Source organism: Balaenoptera borealis (genome assembly GCF_965194805.1).
Source record: "Balaenoptera borealis genome assembly, chromosome: 8".
Classification (NCBI taxonomy): domain Eukaryota; kingdom Metazoa; phylum Chordata; class Mammalia; order Artiodactyla; family Balaenopteridae; genus Balaenoptera; species Balaenoptera borealis.
In genome coordinates this window covers 72,921,958-72,939,667 of record NC_138865.1, presented here as the reverse complement: position 1 = coordinate 72,939,667, position 17,710 = coordinate 72,921,958, and the positions used below count along the sequence as shown (strand labels likewise).

The following is a 17,710-nucleotide window of genomic DNA, read 5'->3' as shown; positions in this document are numbered from 1 at the left end:
AGTGAATGACAGGATGATCCCTTAGGGATAAATTTGGTATTTGAAAACTAATAAGCACCATTTATAGCCAACTCTTGTAAATAAGGTAGGGGATAATCCTTTGGAGTCAAAAGTCAAATATGACTAAATATGAGAATAGAATATTGAGAACGATTTGCTGGTAACTTCAAACCCCATAAATTAACTTCGAAAGCTGTTCCCTAAAGGAGTGGCCAAAGTGTTTTGAGCAATGGCAGTGGCCTTGAAACATGCAAATAAAGAGTCTACCATGACTAGTTGAGAAGGACCAGGACCCACCAACCTGTGCTAGGCAGGTGCTAGAAGGCAAATCCAGCTGCAGTATGGACAAAAGTGTAGTCCAGCAGGCAGTCCACTATCTCTAAGGGATCAACAAGTGGCCATCCAGACAAGCCGATGGCATTCTTGATCCAGAAAATAGAGTATCCAAGGGGGTGAGGCAGCCAACATTGGGTCAGTCTGTCCACAGGTGAAGAACCCAGATCACTGGATCAAGGGACAGATCCACCAGAGCTTTCCACTGGCCAAACCCAAACAGAAGCCAGAGCAACAGGGAGCTGTTGATGCAGCCCAAAGAGGCCAGCCTTGCAGGGCACAGGCAGGGTGGGGAAGGTACACAGTGGATCTGAAGAGGGAAACAAGATGTCCAGCCCCCATGTCTTCATCAAAGCTGGACAGGGTCAAGGACACAGTCCTGAGTTCCAACCAGAGACCTCAGTCTGGTTGACATCTGGTACTCAACTCACTCCGAAACCATTACCAATACTATCTGCCAAGCCATGCTTCACAATTTCAGGCATAAGGATATCAGGGAAAACAAAATGATAGTTTGCTGAGGCAAGATAACTCTGTGTGAGGAGGCTTTTTCTGACCATGTAAGCCTATTTAAACTGGTAATGATTTTAGGAAGGTGAAATGTGTGTTCTGTATCCATCTTGGCTCCCAGTATCATTAAATTTAATTTCCAAATGATTCAAAGGAGACTAAGCTTTAATAAACTCTAGTCTTTTTTATTTCTGTCTTTTATATGTTACTCTTATAAATAGATGCATTGTGTTTAGAAGAGCTGATGATTTGAGTAGGGTTCTTGATGTCCTTTGGATTCCCTAGTAGATGTTTTATGATTGATCTAACTCATGGAAGGGAAACACATTTATAGGCTAGGGAAGGTAGATAAGAATACCTGGGTATTCCTATTCTGTCATCTTTCTTTTTTAAAATGAGAACCATTAATCTCCCAGCCTATGCAGACTGTGTGTGTGTGTGTGTGTGTGTACGTTTGCATGCCCACTACATCCAGGGCATAATCTTGTTTGGCAACCACAGCTTTTGTTATGGAAATTAATAGTCTCAGTGTCATCGACGGCCCCTCCAATGGCTTGGTGGCAGACGTCATGTTGACTGGAACAGTATGTGCGCAGGTGGATTAGGATAGGCTGCAGTCCCAAGAAATAGGACTTCCCTTCCAACTCCAGCAGGGCAAGACAAGCAACATTCATTAAGTCCACAGGAGGTAGTTGTACTACCTTAAATATATGCAAAAATATAAAAACTTATTTAAATGGAATCATATTGTTCATTCTAGTTTTCTCAGAGGAGAGCATGGCTAGTACAGACTTTCTTCTTCTTTTCCCACTTGTCTCCTCTCCACCTTCATGTGTTTTCCCTACACCTGCATTACTACCCCACCCCCTCCCCATACTCACACAATACTCTCCAGGTTAACAATCTGGTATCATTCTTTTTGTTCTTTTTTACATTTCATTTTGTCTTCAGTCAGGCCCTTCTAAAACTACTTCTGAATGTGTTAAAAGAAACAGTCTATTGGAAATTGTTACTAACAACTACTTAAGGACAGATCAACCAAAGTAATTATAGCCTCCCCTTCTATTCATGCCAAACCAACAGGAGCCTCAGCTAACATTATGAGCTACCTGGATTCAGTTGCTGAATCATGAAATGTTTTATTTCTAAATGGTGCACTGCAGTGGAGTTCCCTCCCTTTGTTCACTTTTTCCAACTCAGCTGTGGAACCTTCCAGAACCAGGAGCCAGAAAGCCACCTGTGCTTCACCACAACCTGGATTCCCTCACTTCTGCATCCAAGATGCCGTAGCACCTCCTTTTCATGTTGTGTGGCTGCTCCTGCAGAGGAGACTCTCTTGCCTGTGTCTTCCAGGTCATCCAGCCTTTTTGTAGAAGGGGAGGGATTTTCCTCAATCAGCTGTAACTCCTCCCTTCTACTCTCCCAGCCTTCGGGGGCACATGGGTCATAATCAAGAACATTGTCTGGATGATGGCACTCCTCTCCTAGGCCTCAGTTCCTAGGATGCTTACGAGCTATGAAGTCCAGAAGCTATAAGAACAGTAGCACTCACATGATTCACAAAGGTGATGCAGTTGTTGTTTTAACTCTAGCTTCTTTTTGTAGCTGGAACCTATTTCTGTTTTGTATTCATCACCAGGTATTACAATCGCCAAAGCTGTCTGCCCTTGAAGGCTGGGATCATGGTTTAGAAACTTGCATCCCCCTTGCCTTGCACAGTGCCTGGTACATATCCAATAAATGCCAACTGGATCAGCGCCCTCAAATGTAGGCAGGGGTTGAATCACTGGAGTTCTTTGGGCACTTGAAGCATCAGAAGAAGGTGGAGAAGTTTGCAGGGGCAGATGAGGGCAGTAAAGATTCAAGGTGGAAAGAAGAAATGAGTTCTCCAAAGGCTGGGCATGCCAATGTCCAGGAGGCCCCTGATATTGGGAAGTGGGAGGATAATTATTTTCTTTCTAATCACTAAAAATTTACTACCTACTATGTTCCCTCTGTACTTGGCACTGGGGAATCAAAGATAAATGACATGTCCTCTTTTCTCAAGGACTTCATATTTATAAAGAATTGCTACTCAGAATGACAGGTGCTATAATATGATAGATAGATAGATAGATAGATAGATAGATAGATAGATAGATAGATAGATAGATAGAAAGGGTACAGTGAGGATGATGGGAGAGGTTAATCACGCTTTATTACTCCCCTGCTTAAACCCCCCCAGTAGCATGCCAGTGCACTTGAAATAACTCTTTACCATGAGGTACCAGGCCCTGCCCTGCTAGCCCCTTCCCAACTTTCCATCCTCATCTCCTACCACATCATCCCTTACTCAGTTCACAAACATTATTTCTGTCTTTGAACACAGCAAGTCCTTTCTCACCTCAAGGCCCTGCCCTCAGATCTTCAGTTGGCTGCCTCTTTCTTTATCATTCAGACCTCAGTGCCCATATCACCTCCTCTGGCCACTATAGGAGGCCCTCTCTCCTCGGTCAGTTTCTCTGCCATTACCCTGTTTCATTTTCTTCATAAGACTTTTTGTTCCCTGATGTTATTTTATTTGTGTATTAACATAATTATTGTCTCTTCCCCTCTCCTTTCCCTCCACCCCCATGAGCTAGAATGGTGGCTTCCTGAGAACAGAGCAGCCTGTCTGGCTTGGTCACTGCTCTGCCTCTATGCCCAGAACATTGCCTGGAGGCTGGCACGTAATAGACATTCATTAGGTATGAACTTGCTTTGAGGAAGATAAGACAGATTCACCAAAGAAAAGTTAGGTGAAAAATATGCTGAGGATAGGGAAGGCAGTTAGGGCCAGTGTCAGGACTCTGGGGTGTTAGAATACAGCGTGGAGGTGAAGCGTGAAGGTGAGGCTTGGAGGAGTGATGTGGCCCAAGGGCTCTGTTTTTCAGGAGTAGGACTCAAGCACCAGAGTCTAGAGGCAGGGACAGGGGTGGGGGTGGGGTGGGGGGGGTGACACCAGTTCCACCAGCAGGTGTGTGACCTAGGCAATCACCTAACACCACCCGCCTCCATCTCATTTTTAAAAGAGCTGACAATAATCTCTCTAAAGACAATAGAAGAGTATGCTCTTTGTAGGCTAGTGTGAGTCATTATGTGGCAAATGCCTAGTAATGTCTGGTAGACAGTTCGCTAAGCAGTTGTACTATGTACTGGAGGGAGATCACTGAAGAGTTTGAGAAATAGGGCTACGGGATTCAGATTTGTATTTAGAAAGGTGAGCAGGTTGGCTCATAGCGAGGTGAGGATCGACTGGAGGGGACTGAGAAATTAGTCAAGGAAATTTTGTAGGCGAGAGGGACCGAGACAAGGTAGTGGCAGTGAGGATGATGCGAGAGTTATAAAGACAATGGACTTGGTCCTCAGTCTGGGGAAGGAGGTTAGGGAAAGAGGCAACTCAGTAATGACTCCTGGGCTGGGGACTTGGTGGTGCCTTTCAGCCATGCAGGAAATACAGGAGGCGGGGCCAGGTTTGGGAGCTGAGATGGGGAGGGAGGATAACGAGGCATGACTTGTTCAGCTGTGGCAGGTTGAGATTGAGTGCTGTGGGAACTCCAGGTGGAGCTACCCAGCCAGAAAAGCCCCACACCTTCCTGAACTGCAATATGATGCTAACACGCTTATTAGCCCTGTACTTATTCGTACTTAATGTTAGCGCTTAATAGTTAGTGTTTATAATCTTTACTTTTTAAGCAAATACCGTGAGAAACATCTTTGTCCACATCTGAGTTTTTCCTTTGAGATTTCTATAAGTAGAGTTACCGGGGCAAAGGTATATTACCTTTTTAAGATTTTAATTCATCTTGCCAAATTGCTTTTCAAAAAGGTGGTACCAATCTCTATACCCACAATAACCTTGGATTCTTTCAAATCAGCCTTAGTGGGGTTTTTAAATAAATATCACCCCCAAAGTTGCCAGGGTACAGGGAACCGTCCTCTCGTGTGCTACCGATGGACCGGACCACCAACGTCAGCTCCATCTTTAAAAGTTGGTAGTTGCCTTTGTCCTAGAGAAATCCCTCAAATCGATGTCTGTTATTAATTAACATGCCGCGAACACCACAACCCAAACTGTATTCTTGAAACCACGGTGGTGAGTGAAATAGAAATACTCCGTGCGTGCGGGAATACTCCCCTGAGGCCGGGGGAGGGGGTATAAGGACAATGCCCCCAGTGAATAGAAAGCTCCACTGTACCAAAAGTGCATTATTTTGACAGTATTTTTCCTTAAAGAAGTGGTTTCTTGTAACTTTCTTTACCATAACTCAGTGTATGGACATGCATGGAAATCTCATTTCCTTTGGATCAGTGCTCTATGAGATGGCACCATTTGCTGGTCAAATACAATTTTAACCCAGAATAAACTCAAATCTCTTTCTGACGCATGTATCGATAGATTTTCATCAAAGTGAAAAGGGAAAGTGCCATTTTCACTGAAGACAGTGTTTTGATCAGTTCTGCACATGGTTATCATGAATTCTTGGCTTGTTCAGGTGTTTTGGATGGTGGTTGTTGCATTGCTAACACTAACCACACACAGCTGACACGCCGCAGGGCCGCAGTACCCAGGGAAGTATCTGGCATGTTTGGTATCCCTCCCTGTGAATGCTTTCTTTGTGCTCAGCAGACTTAGATTTGTACATGAGTGTGGTTTTTATCTGTTGTCTTTTCCAGAGAGTCCTTATAAAGGAAACTTGGATAGACTGTTGTTGTCTATGTGTTGTATTGAATTGAATATTTGTTTTGTATTTTGCATGATCCACTGGAGGCCACCTAACCTGGGGGCCCTCAGCACCAGCATTTGCCTCTTCTGTTCAGTGCATTAACCATCCATCTGGTCTGAATGGAGACTCATACTTGGAAAACTTTCTTATACCTAGTTCACAGTCACTGCTCTCAGGGGTTAAATGAGAGGAGGCCACAGTTTTTCAAAGAAGACAAGGTCTAATTAGTATGAAGTGGGACTCTTATCAAGGAAGGAAGCAATAAGGATTGATCATCTCTGCTAAACCACAATTGTCTTCTAGTGAGTATTAGTCAGTGGTGGATCCATCAAAGAATGGGAGAAAGATGATACTTCTGCTTTAAGATGAACGTGGTAGCTCCAAAATGGCCTCCTTTACTACTGGGACTGTCATAGTGTCTGAAGGAAATTGCTTTCATTGTGGTGGGAGTTGAGTAGAATATAATGCATCAAAACATTAGAGAGTCCATCAGATGTTCCTGGTCCTCCTGGAGCTTTCTGCTATTACATTAAAGAGTTCACTTCCCACTTTTGTCCATTTGTAAGATGAGCTCTCCAAAAGAACACTATGAGAAAACTACACATTTTTAAAAAATATTTATTTTATTTATTTAGGCCATGCCGGGTCTTAGTTGCGGCTCATGGGATCTTTAGTTGCAGCATGCGAGATCTTTTTAGTTGCGGCATGTGGGCTCCTTAGTTGTGGCATGCATGTGGGATCTAGTTCCCCGACCAGGGATCGAAACCGGGCCCCCTGCCTTGGGAGCTCGGAGTCTTACCCTCTGGACCACCAGGGAAGTCCCTAAAAGTTTACACATGTTGAACCTGTTTACCATAAATGTCTTGAAATCATAGGGATCCTGCCTGTTTTTGCTGTTCTTTACATCCTTTGTTTATTTCCATACACTGTACACAGATTATGCTATAAAGCTATTTTGTGATAAGAAGAATTGAGAGAGGTTGAAACCAAAGCTGTCTCTCTAGCTGCAAGTCCCTCTGAAAATAGGGAAAGAGACCTAGCCATATTTTAAAGAAATAAGCGTGTTATCCAATATCAGCTATAATGCTAATTCATAGAATCAAAGAATTTTAGATCCAGGGTGTATGAGGGAAGTGAGTATTAGAAATTAGCTAGTCTGTGTTTCTTTAAGTGCATTTGTCAGAACACTGGCCTGTAGGAAAAAAGTGTTTCCCAGTCAAATAAGTTTGTGAACCCAGCATCCTGTATCTTCCTCCCCTTGAATATTCACAATGAAAAGTCAACTCGAAGTCAGCATTTCCCAGACTTATTTGACCACGGAGTCTTTTCTTGTCTAGGTAATAGCTGTTAACATCCTGCTGTAGGAAATGAGTCCAGTCTCATGGTGGAGATCCGGAAAATTGAGCCACTTAACCGGAGGCAACAGAGCCAGCAATGCCAGGACGAGAACCCATTGATGGTTGATAGCCTCCCTCAGAATGGCTGCGAATTTGTATTGACAGCAACGGATTCAAAACATTCCAAGATTATTTTCCCTTGAAACTTATTTTAAAAATCGTTTCTAGTATAACTTAGATTTATCCCTTAGCAGATGGAAAATGTTGTCAATTGTCTCATTCAATTTGGTAGTACTCTCTATTCATATGCATCAGAAACAGAACCTGAATAGTAAGCGTGGTGGGGAACTAAAGGCTCAAGAGGCTCTCAGTCTGAGGGGTGGGGAAGGGAGAAAGCCAGTAAGCAATTACACAAGGAGATACGTAATTACAAATTACGACACGTGCTACGAAGAAGATGAACTATGTGTTCTCAGACTGAGCTTAAATTTGCAATCACTTTTTAACTGACCGAGATTCAGATGGGATCAATAACAGCTGTTTTTATGGTTATCTTGGTACTCAGCTCCTGACTACAGTCTGAACCACGTAATAGCCCCTCCCCCTTCTTGTTTTTCCAGCCGGGTGGAGCAGAATGAGAGCGCAGTGAGCCGGCCCAGCCTCTCTCCCAGCCGTCCCCGACGCCCACCATGAACCACTTGGAGGGGGCCGCGGAGGTGGAGGTGACGGACGAGGCGGCAGGCGGGGAGGTGAACGAGTCGGTGGAGGCCGACCTGGAGCACCCGGAGGTGGAGGACGAGCTGCAGCAGCACTATGCGGGCCGCCCCCCGCGCGGGCGCGCCGTCGAGGACCTCCGCGCCCAGCCCGGCCAGCAACAGCCGCAGCCGGAGGAGGAGGAGCGCGGGGAGTGCCTGGCGCGCTCCGCCAGCACGGAGAGCGGCTTCCACAACCACACGGACACGGCCGAGGGCGACGTGATCGCCGCGGCGCGCGACGGCTACGACGCCGAGCGCGCGCAGGACCCCGAGGACGAGAGCGCGTACGCAGTGCAGTACCGGCCCGAGGCCGAGGAGTACACGGAGCAGGCGGAGGCCGAGCACGCCGAGGCCACGCACCGTCGCGCGCTGCCCAACCACTTGCACTTCCACTCGCTGGAGCACGAGGAGGCCATGAACGCTGCCTACTCGGGCTACGTCTACACGCACCGGCTCTTCCACCGCGGCGAGGACGAGCCCTATGCCGAGCCCTACGCCGACTACGGGGGCCTCCAGGAGCACGTGTACGAGGAAATCGGGGACGCACCCGAGCTGGACGCGCGCGACGGCCTGCGGCTGTACGAGCAGGAGCGAGACGAGGCGGCCGCCTACCGCCAGGAGGCCCTGGGCGCGCGGCTGCACCACTACGACGAGCGCTCTGACGGCGAGTCCGACAGCCCCGAGAAGGAGGCCGAGTTCGCGCCCTACCCGCGCATGGACAGCTACGAGCAGGAAGAGGACATCGACCAGATCGTGGCCGAGGTCAAGCAGAGCATGAGCTCGCAGAGCCTCGACAAGGCGGCCGAGGACATGCCCGAAGCCGAGCAGGACCTGGAGCGCGCCCCCACCCCGGGCGGGGGCCGCCCGGACAGCCCCGGGCTGCAGGCGCTGGCAGGGCAGCAGAGGGCGGCTGGCGGCGAGGCGGTGCAGCGGTACAGCAAGGAGAAGAGGGATGCCATCTCGCTGGCCATCAAGGACATCAAGGAGGCCATCGAGGAGGTGAAAACCAGGACCATACGTTCGCCTTATACCCCCGACGAGCCCAAAGAGCCCATCTGGGTCATGCGCCAGGACATTAGTCCCACCAGGGATTGTGACGACCAGAGGCCGGTGGATGGAGATGTAAGTGTGTGCGGGTTCAGGCCCGCTCAGCTCCACGCGCGGCCAGGAGGGGAGACGGGCGCTCGGTGGCCTCATTTGTCATTGGGAAATGACTTGATGAGAGAAACGATCTGTGGGGATGCTCAGAAACAGCTTGTGCTTAAGCGCCCCTGAGTGAAACACAGGTGGGAGGGAGTTAAGTGTTGAGAGGTTGCCGTAAATCAGTGGTTCTCAAACTGTTCCTGGAGCACTTGTTCAGAAATTGATTTCCAGGCGCACCGCTTCCCATCCCCTAGCTTCCCACTTAGAAGGTATGGGGCGGGGCCTGAGAATTTGTATTTCTAACGTCAAATGAAAAACAAGTCTGGATTAAGGAGAGACTTTATTGGAAAGGCTTATTGCAAATGGGAAAGGTCCTGTTGTAACAGGGGAAGGGGGACTGTTGCAGTAGCAGAACCTCTGTAAGATCTGCAAGCGTCTCTAGAGTTAGGCACAAAGGGGGTTCTTTTGGAGGGGGGAGTAAACAAGGCTTGGAAGAACAAGGTGTGAGGAAGTGGGATGAAGCATGGCTTGGACGCATTGCCCATGAGAGAGTATTTTAACCTGACACCAGCCTATTCCCAGGAGGAGCTGTTGAGTAGGGGTGGTAAGCTGGCCAAAGTTCAGGGACCTGGAAGAAGGCGAGGAGCTTAATCAAAGGCTGGTTAATAAGCATTTTGTCTTGATTAATCAGCAGTTCAACTAACCATTTGTCAGGCAAAGAATGTAAATTTGGAGGGTCTGTGTCTGGCCTTGTCATAGGTAAACAAGGGGGCACCTGTGAGCTACTCAAGTCTTATGGGAAGGTAGGTTCTTTGCCTAAGCCATTTCCAGAACACAAAACGAGGAGAGGGGAGCCCTTATTTGCTGTTTTCCAGGATCTCGGGGCTCAGGTGAAACTCAACGTTGTCGCTAATAAGTTCCCAGGTGATGTTAATGCTGCTGGTCCCAGGACCACAATTTGAGAACCACTGCCTTAAAGCAACCCCTTAAAAGTTTGGGATGGATAGTGTGGCCTCTTTGGAGGAAATCGAGGAAATCCTTCTGGGCCCTTTCCGGGGGTGTCTGCAGTTTTTTCACTGTGACTTTCAGGAAGGGCTTAGTTTTCATCTCTGGTGGTACCAGAGTGTCCTCACCTCACAAAAGACATGTTTTTGAACTGAAATATACTTTCTTGTGAAGAGCTACAGAAAGCTATTGCTGCCCTGTCTGCATTTTATTTTCCGTTTTTGAAATACCTAAGAAATTTGATAACTCAGCAAGCTTGAGTGTCACAGTCTATTCAAAATAAATCAAGAAGGCTAACCTTTACCCCCACTACCTGGCTCTAAAGATTCTCTTTCTCCTCTGACTCTCACTTTTCCATTCTCTTGAATAATTTTTAAGCACTTTCATTTAAAATGGGAGCTTGGGGTAAAAGAAGGGTCAAGAGGTTAAATTCCGTTTCATTTAATTCTGCATTTTATGATTGCACCAGCCTATTTCTCGGTATATCTTTTGGAGTGAGAAACAATTATTGGAAGCTGTTTGTTCATTTTACTTAAATAGGTAAAGGGCTATGCAGGTCAGAAAGGTATCATTCGCCTGCTCTTTTAGTAACAGCATTGGCTGTTAGCTGATGAAATCGCGGGCACCTTTAAGGCAAGGTTGGGAAGGGATCTGCATCCTCCCAGCCAGGGGGCGGCATTGGGTCAGTTAGTTTAGCATGCTTGGTGTCTCCCTCTGCTTTCCAGGCTTCAAAGTCAAACAGTTAAAAATAGGTGCGCTCATGTGCAGAATTCTCGGTGACCTCCCGCTGTCTCCAGGTTCCTTCTGGCTTGGAGGGATGGAGTGCAGCAAGTATTTTGCAAATGTAGTGGAAATGGAGCAGGTTTTTAAAAGTAGGGAGCTGTCAAGAGGCCGAGTTCTACATCCTTTTTAGAAACTTGGAAAGCCATCCCAGAAAAAGATGCAGGAGCATTCAGTCCAGATGCTGGCCTCTTCCTTCAGCTCTCTCACCTGCACCAGCTCCATGAAACTACCGGCTTAACTACCTGGTCCCTGCAGCCTCACGATGAACCCATCACCCAGCCTCCACTAGGGCTGGGGGCTTGCTTTTATCCATTTGAACTAGGAAAACAGCTTAACCCTCTTGCAAGATGTTTCATTCAGGAGGTAGAATTGATTCCAGAATATTGGGTGATGCTTTAGAAACCCATCCAGTCAGAAATTCAACTTGACACTAAGAAATTGGTTAGTAGGGCTTTCTGGGTTATGAATAGTTATACAAAGCAAACCCAAAAACCTGTGCTTTAAAATATTCCACCAGTTGTCTTTAAGCCATTTGAATTTGTGGGTTGCATTTCATCTGTCATGCTGCCACATTTACAGGAAAGACCTTCATTTGCTACCTCTTTGATGGGATCATGGGGGGAAACACATACATTCTGTGGATTTCTACCTCAGCATCAAAAAATATTTACTGAATGCTCATTCCATGTATACTGTTGTAGAAAATGGAAAAGCACTATTAAAAGCCATGTGGCCTGAAGTCTTTCTGGAAGGTACTTGTTAAAAATACAAATTAATTACTACCTTTCTTTTCCAAACCAGAATACCTAAGATGGGGTCCAGTGATCTGGGGTTTTGTTCATTGGGTTTGTTTTTGTTTTGTAAATTCTCCCTGTGATTCTAGAGTATGTAAAAAATTAAGAACCACTGATTTAAAGGACAAGTATCATCTGGGTATTTTCCCCATGTTTGCTCTATGGATTAGAGACCTAGCTAATTAGAGACCTAGACCTAAACCACAGGTGTGGTTTCATGGAAGGGGCTCTCCCACTGTGGTTTTGGTCAACAGGCCTGGAAAAGGGGCCCTGGAATTCTTGTTACAGAAGCAGCGCGTTCTCAAAATAGCAACATCAGAAACTACAGTGATGCAAATAGATGGAAATAAAAACCACCTGTACTACTACTTGCCAGAGATATCTGCTGATAGCTAAATCTGCTCTAAATACTTTTTTTTAAAATTATTTATTTATTTTTATTTATTTTATTTATGGCTGTGCTGGGTCTTCGTTTCTGTGCGAGGGCTTTCTCTAGTTGCGGCAAGTGGGGGCCACTCTTCATCGCGGTGCGCGGGCCTCTCACTATCATGGCCTCTCTTGTTGCGGAGCACAGGCTCCAGACGCGCAGGCTCAGTAGTTGTGGCTCACGGGCCTAGTTGCATGTGGGATCTTCCCAGACCAGGGCTCAAACCCGTGTCCCCTGCATTGAGGCAGATTCTCAACCACTGTGCCACCAGGGAAGCCCCTAAACAGTACTTTTTTTTTCTTTTTTTTTTAAACATCTTTATTGAAGTATAATTGCTTTACAATGGTGTGTTAGTTTCTGCTCCTAAACACTACTTTTAATTCACTCGGAACTTTAGCATTTTTCTCATACTTGGAGGAAACTGGCATCTGTTTGCAAGTGAATCCTACAGAATGTGAAAATAGGATTGCTCGTTAGCAAGGACTTACTGAACGTAGACTAGATGCTCAGCAGTGAGTGAATGTAATTGTTTTCTGAAAAAAGTACTTATAAGTGCTTTGCTTCTAGTAAAGACTCTTTTCTAGGTATGTGTTTGAAAACTACCACCCAGCCCCCTTCTTGAAAAGTATTGTTAATGAGTGACCAGTTCTGAAAAGTTCTGCAGCCTACCCGTCTCTCTTTAGGCAACAAACTCATTCTGAGTAGAGAACAGAGGAGGGGGTGGAATCAGAAAGATGGATGGGAGCAAGCACACAGCGTAATGGGAGGGTTTTGGCTACTCGGAGTGGTGTGTTGTACAGTTTGAATTGGTCTTTATCACTGCTCCCTCTTAAAGCTACACTAAACAGACATACACTGATATGTATAAAATACATAACTAGTAAGAACCTGCTGTTTAAAAATAAATAAATAAAACAAAATTTGAAAAAAAAGCTACACTAAAATGACAGTAAAATGATAAAAATACGTAAAGCCGCAATCACCAGGAGACAGAGGAAACAGCTGCAGATGAGAACAACAAAATTCTGGAACACCGTGGTGGTGACTGGCTGTGGTAGACATTAGTGCCCCTCCCCCATATTGCCAGTTGTCCTCTGCTTTCAAGCCCAGCGGTGACTGCACTGCACCTCCTCGTCCCCTAGGAGCGAGACAAGGCCAGTGAAACGGGAGCAGTGAAGTGTGATGTTGCTTCTAGGCAGGAACAGCTCAGAGCACCTTCTTCCCCTGAAGCCTCAGGTTAAGATGGCGGTGTCACAGGATGGCAGAGCCTCTGTCCGTACGGGTCCCAAGTGACCGTGATGAGCCGGGCTCTCTCCTGCCCCTGTGCACATGTAGTGTGAGACAGGAAGCAACCTTTGTTGTTTTAAGCCTTGGGGATTTGGGGTGGTTTGTTGCCACAGCACAGCCTGATCGATTCTCACTCATACACTGATGAGGTTTCTGTGTTCCCTACTCTGCGAAGTGTCTGTGAGGAGTTGTGCCGTGGACCCCCAAGAAAGGCTGAGGAATTTGAGACACCAGATACCTCCGATGGCAGGAGTATGGCTGAAAAAGAAAAGAGGATTGTTTGAAGGTGTGTCACAGGAGAAATTAGACTCCAAATCCTTTCTCCAGCCCATGCCACCAAGTTTCCACTTCTCCTCCACCCCCCACGGAAGGTGGGAGGTTTACTGTAAAGAGAGGGTGAACCAGAGAAGTGCTGGAACTGGGGACACTAGCCACAGCTGAAAAAGGGGGTAAGGGGGTGCCTTATGGAACACAGGGCCCACTAAGCAGTGAGACTCTGAGAAGGCCTTGGAATTCTTAGCCATCAGGCTTAGAACCTACCCCCTCCCGGCCCCCAGCCCCAGCCGGAGATTAGACTATTCCTCTCTGAGGAAACAGAAAGACCCAAGAGTAGGTACCTACAGTTACTCATGTTTGGGGCTTTTCCAGCATAAAATCTGGTTCCCTACCTGATCACCACACAATGAAGGTTACTACTGCTCATGGATCTTCCAACAGGCTTTTTGGGACCCACTGTTAAATATGAGTGGATATCCAAGGATCTCTGGACATTTGACGAACATCTCTTAACATGAAAGACAAAGACACAAAAAAAGCAAATGGAAAAGGAACTTGGAGAAATAAAGGCAGTACTCAGAGCAGGATAAAACACTCATCAATATCCTCAGAAGGGTAGGAGAAGATAGGGGAGCCACTAAATTAGAATAGGATGCCATTCTTAAAAAAGAACATTGCAAAAAATTTTTTTTTCTTTTTTTTCTTTTTTTTTTAATGTCTGAAACAATTATATTAACGTATTTCCATACAAATAACCCAATGAAAGTTTAGTATTAGTTGTTTTGTTTGTTTGTTTGTTTATACTGCAGGTTCTTATTAGGCATCAATTTTATACACATCAGTGTATACATGTCAATCCCAATCGCCCAATTCAGCACACCACCATCCCCACCCCACCACAGTTTTCCCCCCTTGGTGTCCATATGTCCATTCTCTACATCTGTGTCTCAACTTCTGCCCTGCAAACCGGCTCATCTGTACCATTTTTCTAGGTTCCACATACATGCATTAATATACGATATTTGTTTTTCTCTTTCTGACTTACTCTGTATGACAGTCTCTAGATCCATCCACTTCTCAACAAATGACTCAATTTCGTTCCTTTTTATGCCTGAGTAATATTCCATTGTATATATGTACCACTTCTTCTTTATCCATTCGTCTGTTGATGGGCATTTAGGTTGCTTCCATGACCTGGCTATTGTAAATAGTGCTGCAATGAACATTCGGGTGCATGTGTCTTTTTGAATTATGGTTTTCTCTGGGTATATGCCCAGCAGTGGGATTGCTGGGTCATATGGTAATTCTATTTTTAGTTTTTTAAGGAAACTCCATACTGTTCTCCATAGTGGCTGTATCAATTTACATTCCCACCAACAGTGCAAGAGGGTTCCCTTTTCTCCACACCCTCTCCAGCATTTGTTGTTTGTAGATTTTCTGATGATGCCCATTCTAACAGGAGTGAGGTGATACCTCATTGTACTTTTGATTGCATTTCTCTAATAATTACTGATGTTGAGCATCTTTGCATGTGCTTCGTGGCCATCTGTATGTCTTCTTTGGAGAAATGTCTATTTAGGTCTTCTGCCCATTTTTGGATTGGGGTGTTTGTTTCTTTAATATTGAGCTGAATGAGCTGTTTATATATTTTGGAGATTAATCCTTTGTCCGTTGATTCGTTTGCAAATATTTTCTCCCATTCTGAGGGTTATCTTTTTGTCTTGTTTATAGTTTCCTTTGCTGTGCAAAAGCTTTGAAGTTTCATTAGGTCCCATTTGTTTATTTTTGTTTTTATTTCCATTACTCTAGGAGGTGGATCAAAAAAGATCTTGCTGTGATTTATGTCAAAGAGTGTTCTTCCTATGTTTTCCTCTAAGAGTTTTATAGTGTCCAGTCTTATATTTAGGTCTCTAATCCATTTTGAGTTTATTTTTGTGTATGGTGTTAGGGAGTATTCTAATTTCATTCTTTTACATGTAGCTGTCCAGTTTTCCCAGCACCACTTATTGAAGAGACTGTCTTTTCTCCATTGTATATCTTTGCCTCCTTTGTCATAGATTAGTTGACCATAGGTGCGTGGGTTAATCTCTGGGCTTTCTATCTTGTTCCATTGATCTATGTTTCTGTTTTTGTGCCAGTACCATATTGTCTTGATTACTGTAGCTTTGTAGTATAGTCTGAAGTCAGGGAGTCTGATTCCTCCAGCTCCATTTTTTTCCCTCAAGACTGCTTTGGCTATTCGGGGTCTTTTGTGTCTCCATACAAATTTTAAGATGATTTGTTCTAGCTCTGTAAAAAATGCCATTGGTAATTTGATAGGGATTGCATTGAATCTGTAGATTGCTTTGGGTAGTATACTCATTTTCACAATGTTGATTCTTCCAATCCAAGAACATGGTATATCTCTCCATCTGTTGGTATCATCTTTAATTTCTTTCATCAGTGTCTTATAGTTTTCTGCATACAGGTCTTTTGTCTCCCTAGGTAGGTTTATTCCTAGGTATTTTATTCTTTTTGTTGCAGTGGTAAATGGGAGTGTTTCCATAATTTCTCTTTCAGATTTTTCATCATTAGTGTATAGGAATGCAAGAGATTTCTGTGCATTAATTTTGTATCCTGCAACTTTACCATATTCATTAATTAGCTCTAGCAGTTTTCTGGTGGCAGTTTTAGGATTCTCTATGTATAGTATCATGTCATCCGCAAACAGTGACAGTTTTACTTCTTCTTTTCCAATTTGTATTCCTTTTATTTCTTTTTCTTCTCTGATTGCCGTGGCTAGGACTTCCAGAACTATGTTGAATAATAGTGGTGAGAGTGGACATCCTTGTCTCGTTCCTGATCTTAGAGGAAATGCTTTCAGTTTTTCACCATTGAGAATGATGTTTGCTGTGGGTTTGTCATATATGGCCTTTATTATGTTGAGGTAGTTTCCCTCTATGCCCACTTTCTGGAGAGTTTTTATCAGAAATGGGTGTTGAATTTTGTCAAAAGCTTTTTCTGCATCTATTGAGATGATCATATGGTTTTTATCATTCAATTTGTTAATATGGTGTATCACATTGATTGATTTGCATATATTGAAGAATCCTTGCATCCCTGGGATAAATCCCACTTGATCGTGGTGTATGATCCTTTTAATGTGTTGTTGGATTCTGTTTGCTAGTATTTTGTTGAGGATTTTTGCATCTATATTCATCAGTGATATTGGTCTGTAATTTTCTTTTTTTGTAGTGTCTTTGGTTTTGTATCAGGGTGATGGTGGCCTCATGGAATGAGTTTGGGAGTGTTCCTTCCTCTGCAATTTTTTGGAAGAGTTTGAGAAGGATAGGTGTTAGCTCTTCTCTAAATGTTTGATAGAATTCACCTGTGAAGCCATCTGGTCCTGGACTTTTGTTTGTTGGAAGATTTTTAATCACAGTTTCAATTTCATTACTTGTGATTGGTCTGTTCATATTTTCTATTTCTTCCTGGTTCAGTCTTGGAAGGTTATACCTTTCTAAAAATTTGTCCATTTCTTCCAGGTTGTCCATTTTATTGGCATAAAGTTGCTTGTAGTAGTCTCTTAGGATGCTTTGTATTTCTGCGGTGTCTGTTGTAACTTCTCCTTTTTCATTTCTGATTTTATTGATTTGAGTCCTCTCCCTCTTTTTCTTGATGAGTCTGGCTAATGGCTTTCAATTTTGTTTATCTTCTCAAAGAACCAACTTTTAGTTTTATTCATCTTTGCTATTGTTTTCTTTGTTTCTATTTCATTTATTTCTGCTCTGATCTTTATGATTTCTTTCCTTCTGCTAACTTTGGGTTTTGTTTGTTCTTCTTTCTCTAGTTTCTTTAGGTGTAAGGTTAGATTGTTTACTTGAGATTTTTCTTGTTTCTTTAGGTAGGCTTGTATAGCTATAAACTTCCCTCTTAGAACTGCTTTTGCTGCATCCCATAGGTTTTGGGTCGTCGTGTTTTCATTGTCATTTGTCTCTAGGTATTTTTTTATTTCCTCTTTGATTTCTTCAGTGATCTCTTGGTTATTTAGTAACGTATTGTTTAGCCTCCATGTGTTTGTCTTTTTTACGTTTTTTTCCCTGTAATTCATTTCTAATCTCATAGCGTTGTGGTCAGAAAAGATGCTTGATATGATTTCAATTTTCTTAAATTTACTGAGGCTTGATTTGTGACCCAAGATGTGATCTATCCTGGAGAATGTTCCGTGCGCACTTGAGAAGAACGTGTAATCTGCTGTTTTTGGATGGAATGTCCTATATATATCAATTAAATCTATCTGGTCTATTGTGTCATTTAAAGCTTTTGTTTCCTTATT

At 44.2% G+C, this 17,710-nt stretch overlaps 2 protein-coding genes across 6 annotated transcripts in view; one reads left to right on the top strand and one right to left on the bottom strand.

The window, feature by feature from the left end:
• The window catches only part of APBA1 (amyloid beta precursor protein binding family A member 1), a 236,509-nt gene that overhangs the window by 147,124 nt on the left and 71,675 nt on the right, over nt 1-17,710 (top strand). For all 3 annotated transcript variants that reach the window (XM_082403661.1, XM_082403659.1, XM_082403660.1), the window contains exon 2: nt 7,546-8,802. In XM_082403661.1, the coding sequence (XP_082259787.1) occupies nt 7,615-8,802 (1,188 nt within the window). In that variant the 5' untranslated portion in view covers nt 7,546-7,614. The remainder of the gene's footprint in view (nt 1-7,545; nt 8,803-17,710) is intronic.
• The window catches only part of LOC309634101 (uncharacterized protein), a 76,303-nt gene continuing 70,432 nt past the window's right edge, over nt 11,840-17,710 (bottom strand). For all 3 annotated transcript variants that reach the window (XM_082403702.1, XM_082403701.1, XM_082403703.1), the window contains 2 exons: nt 13,788-13,903; nt 11,840-13,377 (listed from right to left, as the gene is read on the bottom strand). In XM_082403702.1, the coding sequence (XP_082259828.1) occupies nt 13,254-13,377; nt 13,788-13,903 (240 nt within the window). In that variant the 3' untranslated portion in view covers nt 11,840-13,253. The remainder of the gene's footprint in view (nt 13,378-13,787; nt 13,904-17,710) is intronic.